General features: G+C 44.4%; 1 protein-coding gene across 4 annotated transcripts in view; it reads left to right on the forward strand.

Moving 5' to 3' along the window:
- Window positions 1–21,599, forward strand: part of TLR5 (toll like receptor 5) — a 39,371-nt gene extending 17,772 nt beyond the window's left edge. For 3 of the 4 annotated variants that reach the window (XM_037823236.1, XM_037823234.1, XM_037823226.1), the window contains 2 exons: window positions 4,775–4,936; window positions 17,658–21,599. In XM_037823236.1, coding sequence (XP_037679164.1) covers window positions 17,662–20,241 — 2,580 coding nt within the window. In that variant the 5' untranslated portion in view covers window positions 4,775–4,936; window positions 17,658–17,661 and the 3' untranslated portion in view covers window positions 20,242–21,599. Of the gene's footprint in view, window positions 1–4,774; window positions 4,937–12,143; window positions 12,474–17,657 lie in introns of those variants that run through there. The other variant, XR_005214849.1, reaches the window with a different exon arrangement.
- Window positions 21,600–21,940: the final 341 nt, after the last annotated feature.

Below are 21,940 nucleotides of genomic sequence, written 5' to 3' on the forward strand. Positions count from 1 at the left end.
TCTCAGTATTGTGAAATCCAATGAAAGGATGTTGTAATACTGAGACAGTTAGTGCTCACCACTCCAGCCCATGGCAGACTTCTCTCAAATGCCCCCAAACTTGACTTTCCTTTATAATGGTCCTGGCCAGACTTTTTCCCCTTTCTGTGCACAAATTAATAGCATCAGTAATAATAGCAAACACATAAATGGCATTTACTCTGAGCCAGACACTGTTCTAAGTACTAGTGAGGTGGGTATTGTTGTTATTATTATTTTTCCAATGACAAAAACGATGCTCAAGGAAATCACCTGATAACCCACAGCAGGAAGTGGTGAGCCAGGTTCAAACTCAAGGAGTCTGGCTTCTGGGTCTATCTGCTCAAACCACTATACTGAGTTCAAGATAAGCAAGCTTGTACTTTAATGCAGATTGATGCTTATGTTCCTGACACTTCTACAAGATTCAGAGTCCTAGCTCTACTGACAATGTGACTTGTCCAAGGTCACCAAACCAGCTCCATCTGGACCCCAGTTTCACTGTGTGTTGTTCCAGCTTTAATAGTCAATAAATAATTTAATAATCAACAAATTATCTACCAAGTGCAAGGCACTGCAAGGGACCCAAAATTATGAGCTACCTCATAATCTCATTTAATCATCACAACCATTCCACTTTATGGACAGGGAAACTGAGCCAGGATTGGTACTCAGACAGCCATAATAAAGGCATCGTCTAAAGCTACTTTCATCCCAGAATTTCTACAATCTGAGCTTCCTTCTCACCATGGTCTAAGACATAAAGTTCTAGGTAGTTCTAAGGCTATCTTTCACTTTCATTTCCAATATGTAAAATGAAAGGGTGGAGAGTATGAGTCTCTAAATGCTTGGGTGTGTAAGAAATACTGCCTCTCCCTTTCTTTTCTATATGTAAACTCAATATTAATTTGGAGCCTTCCAAATTAATAATTAATCTCACCAGGCTGGCAACAATAGAAATCACCCCAGGTTGTCACAATTTCTGAACAGTTTGCATTGCCAAGACCTCAGGGGCAGGGGTGGGGGGCAGGGTGGCTCCTGCTTTTCTGTCTGGTCCCTGCAGGTTACCACTGAGCTTCCTGTATCCCTATCCCTATGGCGTCTCTGCAGCTTCTGGACCATACAGTGGTTCCTCTCTGGGGTCCTGCCTGAGTTTGTACTTCCTGGGAGCCGGGGACCTCTTTCCCCTTCATGTCTTTCAAGCCTCTCAGCTTCTACCCACCAACTTCCCTTTTCCCGGTACCTCCTGGCAAACCTCTCTGGCCTCTAATCCAAAGACCTTGTTTGGGAAAAAAAAGCCAGAAGAACCTGCCAACTACTTCTGGGTATAGTCCTGCCACATACCTGCCCTGAGGCAATGATGTAGGACAACTTTTTCCTCCTTAATGGGGGTGGAGATGGGCAAGGTGGAAATAGGGAGGGGAAAAAGTTTTCTAATCCCGAACTTTGATCCAGCTTCAGAACCAATCCCTTCTGAAAATAAATTCTTAGCCAGGAGAAAGTTGCTGTTTAAGTCCAGGATATATATGTGGATGCATTATTATTGGTAAATTGATAATATTATTTTCCATGATATATTCTCAAGAGCCTCTATAACAAGGCTTGCAAAGTTCCCAAAAGGAAGGGTGAATGTTCTTCCCCAAGGAGGATTGTGCCTTGGTCTGTGATTGCTGTCATAGTTCTCAGCAAGTTTCTTTAGATAACTTTAGAGTTAACACGGATTTGAAATGTTTCCAATTCAAAATTGACAATGTACATATGGAGAAACTGTGGACAAGGAAAGGTCAACTTGTCTCGGGCCCCCAGATAGTGGCAGAAGGAGGACTGTAACCCAGGTTTCCCATCTCCCAGCTTTTGCCATTACCTCATGCATCTTGGAAGTAACCACCAAGGGCAAGTTAAAGCCAAATTTATCCTTGATTCCCTGCCCCATCCCTCCTCTCCAGAATGGAGGCAGCAGCCTGCCCAGGGCAGATTCCTTGCCCAGTGAATGTCTAGAGGCCCGTATCGGGACCTGTGCTTTCAGCAGGAGCTTGTTATCCATCCCTTGCCATTTCCAGCTCACAGCCCCTCAGGTATCGCTAATGAAATCATCTTTCCTTCTTTGTGCCTTGCAGGACTTGAGTCAAGGGACACCCCACCCCCCAGCCGCCAGCCTGTCTCCCTCCCTTTCCCTTCCCAGCTGCAGAGCTAACGGGATTGTATCAGCCTGGGAAATTTCTCGTTGTTTTTGCAAGCCCAGCGCAGACCACAGATTCCTCCCAGGACAGTTCTCAAGTGTTTCACAAATTTGCTTCATGTTTCCATTCTGTCCAACCAAGGACACTTAAATAGGGTTTTCCTTCCCCGCCCTCCCCCCACTGCCCCTTTATATCACAATCTAAATGAATTTTGCTGCTCTTAGCAGATTGCCTGTGTCATTACTTTCAAGAGATGCAATATTGGACTTCCCAGCTCTCATCTGCTCTTGCTCCCTGACCTTGAGGTTGCCCATCTTTCCTGATAGTTTTCTGCTTATCAACATGCCGGGTTTAGCTGAGTTGCATTTAGGGAGGCAGTCAGATGTTTATATTCTAATAGGGAATATTGCTGTTGCCTGAACCTAGAGACAGGTAGGAACATTTCATCCCTTGGTGAGTTACCCCTTCCCAAGGATTTTAAATGTGGCAGGCTAGTTGTTAGTTTTTCATAATAATAGAGATGAAATAAAAAGACAAAATTATTTCTTTCAGTCAGATGGCTTAAAACTGTGTGCTAAGGAATTATAATCAACAAACAAAAGGGAAACCACTCAGTACCCAAACCATTTGGGTTTTCTACATACTTTCTTCAGAACCTTGGTTTGTCTGGTTGTTATATTTTGTTCTTTTATAGTGTTTGGGACCACCAGTTGAATATTAAAGAAAACAGGGGAAGCTTTTATGTAATTCCCATGAGTGCACGAAAAGAGAAACACCAAATTGCTCCAATGTGTTGTGAAATTCCATTTCCTTCTCTCACTCTTCCCCTTCGGTGGTTTCTAGAAAGAATATATTTCTGGTGAGGTGTAGCTGGATAAATGAAGTTTGTCTACTTAAGCAAGCAAGAAATATTAGAGGATTACACATGAATAACTATTCTCTGGTTCTGGCACTAAAGTGTCCTGGCAGCCAGCGCTGCTGATGCTGAGGGAAGTAGAAACTATGATTGTTGTTATTTTAGAGATGACTGAACTGACACTCAGAGAGGTTAAGTACTTAACCCAAGGTCACACTTCTATTAAATTGTGGCCCTAGTATTTGAATCCAGCTACAAACTTGGTTGTCATTTTGATCTTTCAAAAACATAAAAATTGTAGACTTTGCAAAAACAGATACAGCGCCTCAAAGGCTTTGTGAAGGGAGGGGATAGATGGGGGCAGTGGAGGGGCTGCATAATTCCTTCTGAGGTGTGTGCGCGGGAAGCAAAGGCACACTAGTACCGTTTTGACACTCAGTAGTGATCCCCCCTCCCTCTGCCTTGGGAATGACTGGCCTGCCAGGAGCATCTGCGTGCACTCTAAATGTAAGCCTCAAGACGAACTTCCCAGTGGAGCTCAGCTTGCAGCAGCTTGGCTCCCAGGTTCCGCTCCGGCGGGGGTTCCCCTGGCTCCTCCCCTCGTCTTGGCCCTTTGTGCGCCCCCTGCTGGATTCCGGGAGAAGCGCCTGTCCCTGAACCAGAGAAATAGCCCCCAAGTTCTCTTATTTCCTTAGCTCCATATAAAACGATGTGACCTGTCCAGCTCCCCCTCCTCAGAAACCTCAAATGAATCCCTTTGAGGCTCTATTTGAAGCTTCACCCTTCAGGGCTGAGAGGAATTGGAGGTAAATATATTAATATACCATCCTTGTGATCAAGCAGCATCTTGTCCTTACCTCATTCCCGGAAGAGTGAGGCAGCCCAGGTGGGCAGAGTGCTCGTGAGCAGTAAGGCAGGTAAAGGGTCTCTTAGGTCTTTACCTCTCAAGTGTGGTCCATGGACCAGCAGCATCAGTGTCACCCAGAAGCGTCTTAGAAAGGCATAATCTCAGGCCCCACCCCAGACCTGCTGAATCAAAATCAGCATTTCAACAAGATCTATGGGTGATTCATATGCAAGGTACAATTTGAGAAGCACAGTAAATCAGTTCATCAACTTTAAGGACACCTCTCATCCTAAATCGAATAATTGCACAATGTCTCCTAACAGCCGTAATTTACTTAGTCTAACTGCTTAGAAATGTCAAATAGCCCATTCCCCCCCCCCCCCAGACCTTTGATCAGCAGGTTCTCTGGTTCATGGGAGAGAAAAGAGAGTGGAATTGTCCTCAACCTTGTGTGAGTCCTCAGCAACCAAATGACCCCAGAAATGTCACAAAGGGGATTCTAGATCCATGGGAGAAACTTCCTCACCAACACTGATTTAAAATAAATATTAAAAAAGAGATTGGGTTGTGGAGGGAAGTACAGAGTTGTCCCTCCCTGGAATTCCAAGGCAGAAAGATGCCCACCTGGCTGGAGTCTTAGACATCCACCTTCTGGCCAGACCAAAGATTACTCAAGATCTCTTCAAGCCCTGGTGTTCTACACACCTCACTTTACAAAATGGTCTTGATCTTTTCCAATTAAAATTCCACTTAATAAGGGGTACCCCTGGAGTTTTTAATTCTTCGGCAAAGATAATGGCTGTATGGCGTGGAAAAACACCTACGTAATGTTTTCTGTTTCTCCTTTTAATTAGCTTTCCTTTTCTCCCTTAGGAAGACAAAAGCCCTTTCTCCCGATTTATGGAAAAAAATGCTTGACCATCATCACTGTGGGGAGGTCTCTACAGTTTCAGGAGCTAAAGTCTGAACAAGCAGGAGACCCTCGGCTTCTGGAATAAAAAGAACATTAGAAGTCCTTTGTGTTAGGATTGGGAGGTGAGTGCTCCTGATGAAAATATGTCTTCCTCAAAATATTAATTGAGTGCTTAAATTGTGCTAAGTACTGCAGGGGATACCACATGAATAAAACTGAGTCCCTGCCTGAGGACATTTACAGTCTAGTGTGGACAGCATATGGAGTAAAAATGATATAATGGAGGTAAAAAAGAAATACCAAGGGAGAGAGCACACATTCCTGTAGAAATATGAGGACTTCTTCACAGAAGAGCTGGCCTCTGAGGTAGCCTTTGAAGGGCGAGTGGGAATTGGGTAAGCAGACAGAGCGAGTGCAAGCATCCCAAGCCAAGGGACCAGCCTACACAGAGACATAGGGGTGGAAGCCAAGTTCTGAGAATGGCAAGTTATCCCTGAAGCACAAGGCGGTGATGAGAAGACAGCGGGAAGGTAGGTTGGCTTGAGCTTCCTCCCCTGTAAAATGAGAGGGTCCAGGTGCTCAGGGCCCCCTCTAGTCAACCATTCCAGAATTAGATTATAGCCAGTGGCAGAGGACCCCAAAAGTCATCCTGAAGAGTTTGTACCTCATGGGTATAAGGAGCCAGTGAAGACTTCTGGTCAGATCCATGCTCTAGGAAGCTCCTTTGGATAGCAGAGTGAGGGATGCTTTCTCAGGATGAGACTACTTGTGGGGGACCAGCTGGGAGTTACTGCAGTAGCCCAGGCAGGAGGCAGTGGGGCCTTGAAGCTGAGCAGTGGCAGCAGAATTGGGATGGAGGGGCTATTCCTGAGGTGAAGTTCGCAGAACTGGCTGTCTACTGCCTTGGTGTGATACTTGAGGCTTCTCTTCCAGTGAGGAATTGAGGAAGCCGGTCTGACCTTACCGGCTTAGACATTAAGAATATGTACACTGAAGATGGAAATAAGGGTTCATAATCAAAGACAAATATGAATGTGAAGAGGTCAGAAAGGCTACTGGCCCAAATGCTCTGGATTTGGGGGAAATGCTACAGATGCCCCAAGAGACATTTCAGGTTTGTTCAGAGAAAGAAGAAGGAAGGCACAAGCTCACTCTCAGAAGCAGGTGGTAGAATATTAATAGATAATGGGGAAACACACAGAACCACCCCTGGATGGAGGCCCATGTAGAAGATAAGAGAGCCAGTGAGAGCCTGCTGCCCTGAATGGACTCTAGGCTCCTGCCCACACAGACCCAGCCCATCCAGGAGACCCAGAGAACTCACAGCCAAGCACCCTGCAGCCTGGCAGCCTCCTCTGCCGAGCCACAAGGAGTGAGGAGAGGACCTGCAGGCAGGATGTGAGCAAATACAGTCATTCGTTGAGTGGATATTTGTCACCTTATTGCATTCTAAGGTGCTGGGAAAGTGACAGTAAAGAAACAAGAAAAAAAAAATTCCTGCCTTCAGGAATAAAATTCTAATTTACAAAACGAGATGCAGTTAGGCTTTTAAAACTACAAATGAGTGAGCTTGACAACTGTGGACAAAATTCTAGAATTGATTAAATAGTTGGTCTGTAGTTCTGAGGAAAGGCAGTGGGACCCCCTCCACATCTGCGTGGGTTCTCAAAGAGCAAGTAGTAGCAGATTCAGCTCATTTCCATCTTGACAGGGTTACCGGTTCCCAGCAACTCTGGGAGTTCGGCAAGATATCTGACAGAGCTTCTCATGATATCCCCTGCACTACCCTACTAATGCAACAACATACTACAATAAAAGGGGCATTTCTCCCCTGGGCTCAACTTAATAGACATGCTTTGTAGTAAGAATTTTAAGCACTCAGAGATGCAAACAGACACAGTGAGACCGCTGAGCATGAGTAAATAAATCAACCATTCAGCCGTCTCCCCAATGCTAAGAAATCTCATGTGCTGAGTTTTTTATTCCTTTAGACAACAGTAGTTGGTTGTCAGACTTTTACCCAGCTGTGTTAACCCGTGATGTTCAAGCAAGGGATGAGTCTGAGAGAAGGAACCTGGATGATGAGCTTACTTTCCATTCTGCTTGCCTGAACCGACTGCCCGTTTCTGGCCATGGAGTGCCTTTTGCACTCATGTGTGCACGAGCGAGACGCCTTCTCTGGCACCTCTAGCCTGGGTGTGAGCTGCTGGGAACTCAGCACACCCAGAGCCCTCCCCCCCAGCAGCACTGTGGGGTGCCCCCCCCATTGTCCACCAGCCCTTGAGGGTGTGGCTGTACCGCCTCAGTGAGCCACCCAAGTGGTCGGTAGACGGCAGCAGCACTCTCCAGTCGGGAGCTTGGCCTTCCTTTTCTCCTAAAGCTAGGAAGCTCTTTCAACTCTTTATGAGAGGGCCCAGCAAGGGTGAGGGAGGTGAGGGGAGCCTGGTGAAGGTTTGGAATGGCATCTGAGAGGGTGGGAGAGGGAGTGGATTTGGACCACATTAAAGGATGGCCAAGTGGGGTTGAGTATACGGCAGGATTGGATACCACACATTTATGTGGGTACCAAAGTGTGATTTTTACTGACATCGCTCAGCCATTGGGTATAGGCACGCAGAAGGCAGGCAGTTGGTCCGGGCAGATGGGACAGAAGAACAAAGAGACGTGGGGTGACATGGACCATCATAGGGAAGTGCAGAGGGTAAGGGGCTGAGAGGCGAACATTCACAGGGGTGCTAATGGCATCATCTGGGCTGAAGGCAGGCTGGAGGTAGAAAGGGAGATTGGGAGCCAGGCCCAAAGTGATTGAGGGCAAGTGACTCCCAAGATCAGCAGATGATGAAGAGGGGTGGGCTGGAGCAGGACTGACCTATGAGCTACCGGTGCAGCCATGCCCAGAGGCACTGGACTTAGGGAGTAGCATGTAGTAGTCAGAGCTGTTTGGTCTTAAGTAAGTTACTTAACCTCCCTGGGCCTTAGTTTCCTCTTCTGTAAAATGGGGATAATAGTACCTACAAAGGACCTAGAGAATGAGGAAAGCTCAGAGCTGTGTGGGGATGAGCATATAGGAGGAGTCCGCCCACTGCATTGTACCATAGTTATTAGTATTTATTTGTCTTCCCTCCAGAGTCTAGCCCAGCGGTTCTCAAACATAAGTGTACATCAGCATTGCCCAAAAGCCTTGTTAAAACAAACTGCAAGGCACCAACCCCAGGGCTTCTGATTCAGTAGATCTGGGGTGGGGCAGAGAATTTGCATTGCTAGCAAGCCCCCCTTGATGCTGACACTGCTGGTCCAGGAATCACACTTTGGAAATTACTTTTGTAGGGTCTCCAGAGACTGTAAGCCCCTTGTGGGCAGGGACTCTCCATATCTAACACAGTCGGTTCATTTAGTGGAGCCCCAGCCTAGGAACAGTTACTTCTAGGGCAAACAAAATTATAAATAGTGTAGTTGGTGACCCTGAGAAGAGGTGGGGCTGAGTGAATAGGAAATGACTTCAGAAGAGCCTTAAAGTCATGGTGTTGACAAAGGAAGTCAGAATTGTACCTGGGGAGCAAACTCTGAGGTTAATGGTAAAGCAGTTGCCCATATGCAGAGTGCTAGGCTGGAGAGACTGTGGCTCAGCAATGTTTTGGACTTCATATGGCCCCGTGTTGACTTGTTCCTATGGGATTCTGTTGTATGCATCTAGAGGATGTTTTTGCTCTGGGAAACGTTTACCCTGTCCATTGCGTTTGAGCCTTTATCCAAGGCTAAACTCGTGTTCCTGTCCCACATTTAGAATCTATCCAGGGTTTTTATTGCTAGATGAACTTTGGAGAAACTCTCCCAGGCATCCATTTGTAAATGAATTAAGGGTTTTCCTCAGACAGGGTGTCCTCCTGCCCACCCCCCCACCACCACCAGGAAAAGTGTTCTCTGTCCAGCCTCGTGGCTGGACCACGGCCACCCAGGGCCCAGCTCAGAATACCCGGGTTCTGCCAGGAAGCCCATTACTAGTATTAGCTGTAAGGCTCAAGAATTAAATTAGCACAGGAGCAGCCCTGGCCTCAGCCAGAGGAATTCACAAGCTGAATGTGGTGCCCCAGGACCAGAGGTGCCCCTGAAATGTAGTTCCCCCTTTGCCGCAGAGACACCACGGCCCATTACTCACCCAGGCCTCAGCAGGCAGCTCTGCTGTCCAAGCTGTTAGGGCAAGAAAGGGAACCTGCTCAGCTAATGGCTGGGATTAAAGCTAAATTAATTCAAACTCAAGTGAAAAGGATACTGACCCTTTTCCCTCTGGTCTCATTATCTTAATTAATCTAGTTTTCTGAGAAATTGTCAAACTGTCTTCCACAGTGACTGTACCATTATACATTCCCACCAGCAATGAATAAGAGTTCCAATTTCTCCACATCCTCTCCAGCGTTTATTGTTTCCTGTTTGTTTAATGGCAACCATTCTTATTGGTGTGAGATGGTATCTCATTATGGTTTTGATTTGCATTTCCCTAATAACTAGTGAAGATGAACATTTTTTCATGTGTTTTTTAGCCATTTGTATTTCCTTTTTGGAAAAATACCTGTTCATCTTTTGCCTATTTTATACTGTTGTTGAGTTGTAGGATTTCTTTATATATGCAGGATATCAGTTTCCTATCAGATATATGGTTTCCAAATATATTCTCCCATTGAGTTGGCTGCCTCTTTACCTTTTTGACAGAGTTCTTTGAGGCACAGAAGCTTTTGATTTTGAGGAGTTCCCTTATATATTAGAACATGTGGTTCTAATGTACAATCAGGGTTGCAACCCTAGGACTAGATGATCAAGCTTTCTGCACACTGGAACCACCTGCAGAACTTTAGAAATCCCTGTATCCAAACCACACCACAGACCAATTGAGTCAGACTCTCTCTGATAGGATGCAGGCATCCATATTTTTTTAAAGTCCCAGGAAAATCCAAGTGTGGCTAAGTATAAGAGCCATTGGTTTACATAATCACCCCAAGAGATTCTGATATAATTGGTCTGCAGTAAGTGTTGTCAAGGATCCCTAGATGATTCTAATATGTAGCCAGAGTTGAAAACTAATCTCATTCAGTCTGTCATTGAAACAGACTGAGGCTGAGAGAGGTGAAAGGATTTGCCCAAGTCACAGAGCCCTTTGAAGGCTGAGCCCACACTGGTCCCCAGGGCTGACTTCCAAACCAACCCCATGGGTTTTCCAAACTCTCGCACAGCCTGTGCCTTTCATGTGAAGAGCAGAGATGGCCTGCTGGGCATAGAATCATATGGAGAATCTGCATCTTTTCTACTCTTAATTAGAATTATTAGTCTTGAATTACAGTACGGTTGGTTTTGCTGTAATGCTTGTTTGAAAACTCAAATTTGTTCCAACATGATTGATGTATCAGGGAATGATACTGATATATTAGGGAATGTGAACCTCACACTTGCTTATGCACGATCCCCTTCATGTAATGCAGAAAACTGTGCCCAGCTGAACCAAGCCACGTAAAAATTCACAAAATACAGCTCAAACATCTACCAGCTACCTCGGGTGTTAGAACTTTCAGTCGGGGACTTCAGGTAACTCTCCCTCCACTGCTTCACATTAACTCCCCAGCTACAATCCTTCCAACACCCACTTCCACAAGCAAGCTTAAGGTCTTTTCCAAGGTAAAATGCCATATCTATTATACTATTTGTATATTTCTTGATCATTTAACATGGCTAAAACTGGGCTGCCATTTTTATTTGGTTTCTTCCTTTTTTTTTTTTTTTTTAATGTGCCTCTGGTGAGGTTTTTGTGTGTTGTGCCCTGACTCCAAGTTTTCGTTTCCCCAGCAGCTAAGACAAATAACCATACAATGGGTTGGCTTAGCAACAAGAATTTATTGGCTCACGGTTTCAGAGGCTGGAAGGCTCGCTTCCTACTGGGGTTGGTATCTTTGGGCTGACCGGCAATCTCTGGAGTTCCTTGACTTTTCCGTCACATGGCAATGCACATGGCAATGTCTTCTTTCTCTTCCATGTTCCACTGACTTCCAGCTTCTGGCTGCTCCCTGTGGCTTCTCTTTCCATGTCCAATTTCCTTTGCTTGTAAGGACTTCAGCATATTGGATTAAAACCCACCCTCACGCAGTTTGGGCACGCCACAACTCATAACATCTGCAAAGGTTTTATTACAAATGGGTTCACTCCCACAGGACCTGGGGGTGGGACCTGAACATACCTTTTGTGGGGGACATGATTCACTCCCCAATACCCCATTTTCCCCATAAATCCTGTGGCTTTTATTCTGCAATTTTACATACTGCAGTGACTTTTAAAAAGGAATGCATATGTCACCTTATAACAGAAGTAACCATATAAGTAATTATACACGTTACTTTTTATTATAGTGCACAGCTCACCTGTGAAGTTTAGCCACAGTCCCTCCCTTTTCTCCCTTTACCCACTCCTCAGAACACTCAACTCCTGAGAACTACTAGGTTGGGGTACTGCTCATGATACAGTCAGAAGCTGCTCCTGCACCCTACCTCTGTTGACGTGAGCTGGGGACAAACCAGTGGGTGACGCTGCACTGGCTTCTTCTGGTCCCTAATTGATGTGCTCTCACCTCTCTAGCTCCACTCTCCTTAGGGCTTAGGGTTTCAGGTTATTTGATCTTCCCTCTTGGATTTCTCTTATGTTCATGTCCATCTGATCCCCTCCTGTTCTCCTGCTGCCTGGACCCCACTTTTGGATTCTCATCACTGCCTGGTTCTCACCTATAGAGTAGATTTGCCCTAGATGAGCACGCATTAGTGTTTCCTGCAACCTGTTTGGGCCTCTGGCTCCTGATCCAGGACACTCCTGGTGGAGGTGGGGAGTGGGGGTCCTTTCTCCCAGCTTCTGTCTTCATGAGCTGCCCCTCCACACTCCCATCAGCTCACCCGGCGCCTCCCTGTTCACCTCTCCCAGCTTTTGACCCATAGAGGTCTGCTTCAGAGATAAAAATGTAGTTATTTCACTATTCTCTGTATTTTATAAGAAAATAGGTCTACATGGCATCTTTGTAATACAGCATAAGCCTGAATGATTTTCTTTAAAATCTACTTGCTCAGGTGGCTTTACCCTCCCTTCCTGTTTAATTTAAGCTTCCCTGATATGGGCTTGATAATACAGTATCTTAGAATGTATGTTGTCTCAGGGTTCTCTTACGGTCATTATTACCACAAATTCAAGGTCATTGTATGCATTTGGGGGCAGACACTGAGTAGTCCACTGAAAGACAGAATTGAAATTGAAAATTTAAATCTGTTATTCTGAGCCAATGTTCTCACTCCTATGTCTCTGCAGGGATTTTCTGTCTGGTTACATAAGATGAGAATCCATTCTGATGTCTGGATGAAACTACAGCTACAAAACTGTCAGCAACTTGGGGCCTGAGTTAATTCTTTCTTTCAAGCACCAGTAGTTCAATATCAGCATGTTTATCTTACAGTCACTTAAAATCCTTATTTATGAAATCAGAGTTTCTATTCTTTTTCTCTTTTGTGGTATTTGGCCTGCAAAGCCTAAAATATTTACTATCTGGGTCTTTTCAGAAACAGTTTGCCAACTCCTGTTCTAGAACATAAAACCTGGCGGTTGTTTAATATAATCTAAGAGTTCTTAATGTGAGATCAAAATGGGTGGGCTTCAGGGGGGAACCCATGAAAGTGAATGCAAAATTTCCTTTGTGATCCAAATGTGCGTTTTTGGATGGCAAGGGTTCAAAGCTGTCAACAGCTTCTCAAAGGTGTCCATGACCTAAAAACATTTTTAAAGGACTACAATATGTTGTCTGCTGTTGAGCTGCATAAACCAAGAGTAATAACTCACTGTGGGCATCCGCAAGTGTGAGGAATGAGCTGACATTCTCCTGTGTCTTCAGGTTACTTTAGAGTCCACTTCACACTATAAAATGTGGAAAAGTTTACGTAAAATACAATAGGAATATCATCTTTCCATGGCCACTTATTTTCCCCTAAGCTCATTTATTTTCCTTCCTCTGGTCACAAGCCCTAATGTGCCCTGCTCTGCCCCATCCTCACTTTTCTTCAGAATCTTCACCCCGAGTACGTGAAATGAGAGCTCCTGCTTCCTACCACGAGCCTCTACCTGTGCCTCCCAGAGTTACCAGCTTCCAGAATCACAGCCCTCCAGGAAAATTGGAGCTCACTCTAGAGCCATTGCAGGAGCTGTCGCTCATTTTGTGCCTTATGACATCCTCTCTGTCTTCATAGAGGGCAGTCCATCCTTTTGAGGTTCACTTTATGCACTGTGATTTATATTTGGTATTATTAGAGGACCTTTGCAGGTATGCAGGATGTAAGTTATCAATATGCCATTGACAATGGCGGGGACAGAGGCGTCACAGAGCCGGTGTCTCACGGCACCAGGGAGGGGCCGGTGGGAAGACGGGATTGGAACTGGAACACCTGTACTTCCCTAACTGATTTCTGTTCTTTCTGATAATTCTTCAGTCTACCAGTCGAGATTACTTTGAACCTGGATCCCATTTTCCAAAATGCTGACCTTCCCCAGTTTGCATCATCCATAAAAATAAGGCCATTAGCTCCAATGTACTTCTGAATCCAAAAGAAATTCACTGAGAAAGAAAGTGGCTAGTTGGTTTTCATAATTCAATCTCATATGCCACAAAAGAAACAATCACAAACTATGTTGTAGAAAGAATAAATATGACTCAAACACTTTCTGACTTTGCTCACCAGAGTGCCTGCAATGAACGGGAACGGGAAAGTCAGGAGCTTTACATCTGGGGACACAGCCCTGCCAGGCCCAACTCCCCTTTTCATAACAAATGTTTGAAATGACCCCTTTATTATTTTGAATTAGAATTCATAGACACAAGATAACCTACCTACACACATAATTTTAAAGAAGTCAATATAATGTCCTAACTGGAATATAAAAGGGAAATAAAAAGGAAAATAATTTATAATGAATTAGTATGAACTTCAGTATATGAACACTTGGGTACAACTACGCTGGAAGACAAAATGAGTTAGCCGGATGCTGGCACCTACTTATAAAGAGTAAGTTTGAATTTAAGAGGAGTGAGACAATATTCAACCAACACATCTTAAACTTTTTCATTAAATTTGACATTTTGAAGTAAGGACCAAATAAATTTGCTCACACATAAATGCAGACTCACCTTGAATTTGACACCTACAAATTTTGATGGATACAGTGTTATATCATTGACAATTCCCATGGTGGGCTGTGCATTAGTGAAGCAATTTTTTGAAATGGTGAATAACTCTGGGTAAAGTGGCAAACAGAACAGGGTACAATCTTTCCTAAATTTACAAGGCAGTGGCATTCCTGGAAAAATCAGTATATATTAAAACAGTGCAAAAATTACTTTGTCCACATGAAAACAAGAGTTAGGTTCTGAAGGTAATTTTGAGTGGGTTTTTCACCTTCAGGAATCAGGCAGGATGCCCTAAAGTTGTGCAGAGGCTGGATGATTCTGCATAGTACAGGATTGTCACACTTACCGGACATCATTGTGACAATCAAAACACACCCCTACCAATTTCCAGAATGCACCTTCAAGGGCAATACTGTCCCCATTAAGAGCCATTGCTTTACATGGAAAGTTTTATAGATAAAATACAATTTTCTTCCTTCAAAGAGGAAAAGGTTCTCAAGAAGATTGAATGCCTTTTTGTTTCATTTATGGCAGTGACATTCATTGAACATGCTTTTTTTCTTTGAGCACCTGCATCCTTCTGAATGTTTGCTGCATTTATGAGAATATAGTCTAGTGAGAAAGACATGAAATAAGAAAAGAAATAGACATGATAATTGAGGAATTATTATAATTGCTTCAAAGGAAATAAACAGGGTAGTTTGCTAAATGGAGCAGGGGTTATTTAAATAATGAATGCAGGGGAAAGCTCTCTGATGAAACATGGACACGGAACCCAGGGGGACACTCTTCAAGCAGAGGAGGCAGCACATGCCAAGGCCCTGCAGGTGGAAGGAGTTTGGAATGGCAGGCAGGAGCCCCGTGTGACTGGAACTCTACCCCAGGGCCTTAGTGCTTGCTGTTCCCTTTATCTCAAATACTTCCTCCAAGCCTCCGCTCAAATACTGTCACATCGAGAAACCTCTCCTGACCGCTCCATACATAGCAGTCGCCACCCCAGCCCCGGCTCCCCCGGCTCCTTCATCCTGCTTTACCTTTCTGTACCTGATATAACACACCTATTATTTTGTCGTCCGTCACCTCTTCCTTCACTGGAACGCACACTCTGTGAGGGCAGCCTGGATCTGTTTTATTCCCTGCTGTATCTCCAGCTCCTAAAATGGCACCTGCCACATAATAGGCACTCAGTAAGTATTTACTGAAGAAATTATTGAGGATGAAAATGGTTCAAGATGATGTTAAAGAGATGGGCAAGAGTCAGATCCTGTAAATCCTGGCACTATTTGATTGAAGAGCAGCAAGAAGGGAAGTAAAAGAAGGATTCTATGCAGGGAGGAGTGATAAAATCTGAATTATACCTTTAAAAGAACACTCTGTCTCCCCCTGAGTACCTCTTTGTTGCTCAGATGTGGCCCTCTCTCTCTCTAACTGAGCCATCTCGACAGGTGAACTCGCTGCCCTCCCCCCTACATGGGACCCGACTCCCAGGGTTGTAAATCTCCCTGGCAATGCAGAATATGACTCCCGGGGATGAATGTGGACCCGGCATCGTGTGACTGAGAGTATCTTCTTGACCAAAAGGGGGATGCAAAATGAGACGAAATAGTTTCAGTGGCTGAGAGATTTCAAATGGAGTCAAGAGGTCACTCTGGTGGACATTCTTATGCACTATATAGATAACACCTCTTAGGCTTTAATGTATTGGAATAGCTACAAGTAAATACCTGAAACTACCAAACTCCAACCCAGCAGTCTGGACTCCTGAAGACAATTCTATAATAATGTAGATTACAAGGGGTGACAGTGTGATTGTGAAGACCTTGTGGATCACACCCCCTTTATCTAGTGTATGGATGAGTAGAAAAATGGGGATAAAAACTAAAGGACAAATGGGGTGGGATGGGGGGATGATTTGGGTGTTCTTTTTTCACTTTTATTTTTTATTCTTGCTCTGGTTCTTTCTGATGTAAGGAAAATGTTCAGAGATAGACTGTGGTGATGAACGCATGACTATGTTATCATACTGTGGACAGTGGATTGTATACCATGGATGATTGTATCGTGTGTGAATGTATTTCAATAAAACTGAATTTAATTAAAAAAAATAAAATAAATAAAAGAACACTCTGGCTGCTGTTTGGAGAATGGAGAACAAGACTAGAAACAAGTGAGACAAGTGAGGAGTCTCTGATGTAGCCCAGACAAGATGATGGTGACTTGGGACAAGTAGAGGATGGGTTTCAGCGATAGAACCCTTCAGACTCGCTGAGGGACTGGAGGTGGGGGTGACATTCAAAGGAAAAGGGTGACTCTGCTGTTGTCACCCTGAGCCCCTGGATGGAAATGGTGGAGCCATTTGCTGAGATGGGGGAGAATTTAAGGGCTATAATAAACATTCTCACCAAGTTTTTCCTAAAGACTGTCAAATGGCTGGTTCTGATACTTTTGGTCAGCTCGGGAATCGATGCCTATTTCTGATCTGCTGCATTTTGTTTGCCACAGCCTTGAAAACCCACCACAAGTCATCCCCAACACAAAGCAAAACCTCTTCAGGAGCCAGGGTCGACACTACTGCCCTAACTACCCCATGCTTAGTCTATTCTGATGTTGAGATTATCACCAGTGTTGCTATTTCATGGAATTAATGTTCTTTATAAACAATGCCTTCTTCCTGTGTCTTTCTTTTCTTTCCCCCCTCATTCTTCTGCCCTCTAAGCCACATAACTTTCTCCTTACCCTCCAGCAGAGGCCTTCTGGGAGTGCATTTAGAGCAAGTCAAATATGCCATTGTAGGCACCAAAGATGGAAGTGTCGGCAAATGGTAGACACTAAGCTCTTTGAGGGTGGGGCCCTTGTGTGTTTTCTCTTCACTCCTCACAGCACCCAGCTCAGCACCTAGAACTTAAGCCAGACATTTCTTGAGCAGCTTTTGCTGCTGCTCATATAAAACAAACCCTCAACCCAGACAGACAGCAGGGGCACTGCGCTTCAGCGAGTGGACTGGTTTTTGTGTCTTGGGGTACATGCACACATTCACACCTGTTGTCCAGCGCTAGTGCCAGGCAGGCAGTAGGTGTGCAATAAATTTGTATTAAACTGATCAAATTTGACTCTCTGTAGAGATGACATAAAGTATCAGTTTATGTAGGGTGAGATGTACTGTATATAGAGAAAGGTGGGGGGAATGGAGATGAGGTAGTATCCCAAACAGGTTAGGGGAAAAATCAGTGGTGTCATCAGAAAGACAGCTGAGACTTCAGCAGGCTGGGAATGGGGCTCCTGGCTGAAGTGAAGCAAAAATGTGTTTCTTCCTGTGATTTTCTCCAACTTCCCTCAGCAATGAATGAATGAATGAATGAACAAATGTAGGGCTATTATAAAGATTAAATGAGATACTATTTTTAAGTACCTAGAATAGTGCCCAATACAGAAAAAGGGCAATATAAGTGTTTGATGGAGAGTGAACAAGAACAGATTTGTCCATACCAGGCGATATCTGCCAACAGCCACATCCATCCATTGAGTCAGGGGAACAAAGGAGCCTAACGGAGCAGCCACATCATAGGAGAAGCTGCCAAAGTTCCAAAGACCTATCTACAATGCCTTTGAGCTTGGATGCCCATGTTTTCATTCTCCCTTCTTCTCCATAGGGCCATGGGAGACCATCTTGGACTTCTCGTCAGAGTGGTGCTCATAGCCAGTCCTGTGTTTGGAATTTCTTCCTGCTCCTTTGATCATCTGGTGGCCTTATATCGTTTCTGCAACCTCACCCAGGTCCCCAGTGTTCCCAACACCACTAAGAACCTCCTGCTAAGCTTCAACTACATCAGGACAGTCACTGCCTCGTCATTCCCCTTCCTGGAGGAGCTTCAGCTGCTGGAGCTCGGGGACCAGTTTACTCCCTTGACTATTGACAGAGAGGCCTTCAGAAACCTGCCCAATCTTAGAATCTTGGATCTGGGCAGAAGTCAGATAGACTTCTTGCATCTAGATGCTTTTCAGGGACTGCCCCATCTTTCTGAACTTAGGCTGTTTTCCTGTGGTCTTTCCAACGCTGTATTAACAGATGGCTATTTCAGAAATTTAGGGTCTTTAACTCGCCTGGACCTATCCATAAATCAGATTAGCAACATTTCCCTTCATCCTTCATTCCATGAATTGAATTCCTTGAAGTCCATAGACTTTTCCCTCAACCAAATACCAATTGTTTGTGAGAATGAGCTCAAGCCCCTTGAAGGGAAAGTGCTCTCCTTTTTCAGCCTTGCAGCCACTAACCTGTACAGCAGAGTCTCAGTGGACTGGGGGAAGTGCATGAACCCATTCAGAAACATGGTCCTGGAAACCCTGGATGTTTCTAGAAATGGCTGGACAGTGGAGATCACAAGAAACTTCAGCAATGCCATCGGTGGCAGTGTGACTCTCATTTTGGTTCTTGCCTACCACATTATGGGTTCTGGGTTTGGCTTCCATAACATCAGAGATCCTGATCAGAACACATTTGCTGGTCTGGCCAGGAGCTCAGTGATACACCTGGACCTCTCACATGGATTTATCTTCTCCCTGAACTCCCATCTCTTTGAGACCCTAAAGGAGTTGAAAGTTCTGGATCTTGCCCACAACAAGATAAACAAGATTGCAGAAGAAGCATTTTATGGACTTGACAACCTCCAAGTTCTTAATCTGTCTTCTAACCTTCTGGGGGAACTTTACAATTCTAATTTCTATGGGCTCCCTATGGTAGCCTATATTGATCTGCAAAAGAATCACATTGGGATTATTCAGGACAAAACATTCATATTCCTAGAAAATTTAAAAACACTGGATCTCCGGGATAATGCTCTTAAAACAATTTATTTTATTCCAAGCATACCTACTATCTTCTTAGGTGGCAATAAACTGGCAACTCTGTCAAACATCAACCACCTAACGGCCGACTTCATCCACTTAGCAGAGAATAGGCTGGAAAATCTGGATGATCTCTACTTCCTTCTCCGAGTTCCTCATGTCCAGATTCTCATTTTAAATCAAAATCGTTTTTCCTCTTGTAAACAAAGTCACACCCGTTCAGAGAATCTCAGCTTAGAACAACTTTTCCTTGGAGAAAATATGTTGCAACTTGCCTGGGAAACAGGGTCCTGCTGGGATGTTTTTAAGGGACTTTCCCATCTCCGAGTTCTGTATTTGAATCATAACTACCTTAATTTCCTTCCACCAGGAGTGTTTAGTGATCTGACTGCATTAAAGGGACTCAGCCTCAGCTCCAACAGGTTGACGGTTCTTTATCCTGGTGATTTACCTGCTAATTTGGAGATCTTAGACATATCCAGAAACCAGCTCCTAACTCCTGATCCTAACTTGTTTGCATCACTTACTGCTGTGGACTTAACTCATAACAAGTTCATCTGTGAGTGTGAACTTAGCACTTTTATCAGTTGGCTCAATCAAACGAATGTGACTATATTTGGGTCTCCTGCAGACATATACTGCATGTACCCTGATTCGTTCTTTGGGGTTTCCCTCTACTCTATTTCCACAGAGGGTTGTGATGAAGAGGAAGCTTTAAAGTCCCTAAAGTTTTCCCTTTTCATCTTATTCACCGTCTCTTTGACTCTGTTCCTCATAACCATCCTTATAGTCACGAAGTTCCGAGGGTTTTGTTTCATCTGTTATAAGAAAGCTCAAAGATTGGTGTTCAAGGGCCATCCCCAGGGAATGGAAGCTGATGCATACAAATATGATGCCTATCTGTGCTTCAGCAGCAAAGACTTTGAATGGGTGCAGAACGCTTTTCTGAAACACCTGGACATTCAGTACAGTGACCAAAATAGGTTTAACCTTTGCTTTGAAGAAAGGGACTTTGTTCCGGGGGAAAACCACATCGCCAACATCCAGGCTGCCGTCTGGAGCAGCAGAAAGATAGTTTGCCTTGTCAGCAGACAGTTCCTCAGAGATGGCTGGTGCCTCGAAACCTTCAGTTATGCCCAAAGCAGGTGCTTATCCGACTGCAACAGTGTCCTCATCATGGTGGTGGTCGGCTCCCTGTCCCAGTACCAGCTGATGAAACACCAGCCCATCAGAGGATTTGTACACAAGCAGCAGTACTTGAGGTGGCCTGAAGATCTCCAGGATGTTGGCTGGTTTCTCAATAAACTCTCTCAACACATACAAAAGAAAGAAAAGGGAAAAAAGAAAGACAATAGCATTCAGTTGCAAACTGTAGCAAAAATCACCTAGTCAGAGGAGTAATTTCCAACAAATAATTGTATTTGCACTAAGTTACCACTCTAGGGTCCTTTCCATATTTTTTCCCTGTAATGAAAGCAACATAAATCTCTCGATTTTCATATCAAGACAATGTTTTGTCTCACTCACCTCCAAATGGAAAATAATAGATCTTGAAAATTGCAACTGTCTCTAGGAAGACTGCCATGGATTCAAAGGTTCCCACTCTCCATTGATTTCCTTTCAGACCCCAAAATACTTTTCTCTCTTATTGCATTATCTATGGAATGCATCCTTGTCATGGGAAAGGCACCTTGGGAGAAGTTATGCATGGCTGACACCCTTTCTCCAGCATTCAGCTCAAGAAGGGGCTGGCCAATGATTCTGAGCTGTCTGCAGAACAACACTAAGTAGAAAAACAAGAGAGGCAAGTTTCCTGCCTTTGCCTTCAGAGCCTCTACATAAGAACAATATCATGGTTGGGTGCAGGTCAACTTCAGTCTCAGGGATAACACGTGGCCCCAAAGAAAGTGGGATGAGAATAGCTAGATCTATTGTGGTCCTACAGTGCTCCCTCTTCTTACCTTCAGCTCCTATAGGAGTGAGCAGACCTCACTTCCCGCCCTGGTAGGCCATATACACTCTTACATGTTACCTTTATTTCAGGCTGGCATTCACAATATGGCACTGTGGTGGATTAAATTGCATTCCCCAGTTTGTACATGTTCTTGGCATTCTAGCTGGTGTGGACCCATTGTAAATAAGGGCTCTTCAAGATGTTACTTCAGTCAAGGGGTGGCTCAACTAAATCAGGTTGAGCTTTTATCTGGATTACTGGAGTCCTTTATAGGCAGAGTGAAAATCAGGCAGAAAGAAGCTGCAGGGAGCAGCCACAAGCTGGAAGTCAATGGAACCGGGAAGAGAAAGAAGATACTGCTACATGCATTGCTGTGTGATGGAACCCAGAGATTGCCTGCCAACCAAAAAATACCAACTTGGGGAGGAAGCAAGCCTTCTAACCTATGAAACTGTGAGCCAATAAATTCCTGTTGTGAAGCCCACCGATTGTATGGTATTTGTCTTGAGCAGCCGGGAGACTAAGACAGGCACCAACCCACTTTTTCAGCTTTATTTCCTACCACACCTCATTTATCAACCACTCAGGCTGTTGTGGAAAGAACATGGGCTGTTGGTTTGAGTTCTGACTCTGCTGCTTATTAGCAATGTGACCTGGGGCATGTGGTCAAAGATAATATCTACCTCACAGAGTTACTGTGGAAATTAAATTGGCCAGGGACAGCAGGGCTTCTCAGATCTTTTCCTTAAAGTTCCCCTAATGGCCACAAGTGTGCACACACACTTAAATGCCTTCTGGAGGCTGTCACAATTTCTTTGAAGTTGAGTTTTTATCTTAAATATATATATGTATTGTGCACCCTGTTTCATTTTTTTCATGTTTATTTTAACATAGAAATGTTTTTCTGCAAAAACATTGAGAAAATTTAAACCAAGGAAGGTGTGCCAAGATTATCCTGTAGCGGGGGCAAGATGGCGGCATAGAGAGGAGTGGAAGCTAAGTAGTCCCCCTGGAACAACTACAAAAAACCAGAAACAACTAGTAAATAATCCAGAATAACTGCGGGGGGACAAACGAGATCATCCATTCATCATACACCAACCTGAATTGGGAGGAATGCCCGAGAACACAGCA

Source organism: Choloepus didactylus, chromosome 2 (assembly GCF_015220235.1).
Source record: "Choloepus didactylus isolate mChoDid1 chromosome 2, mChoDid1.pri, whole genome shotgun sequence".
Lineage (NCBI taxonomy): Eukaryota > Metazoa > Chordata > Mammalia > Pilosa > Megalonychidae > Choloepus > Choloepus didactylus.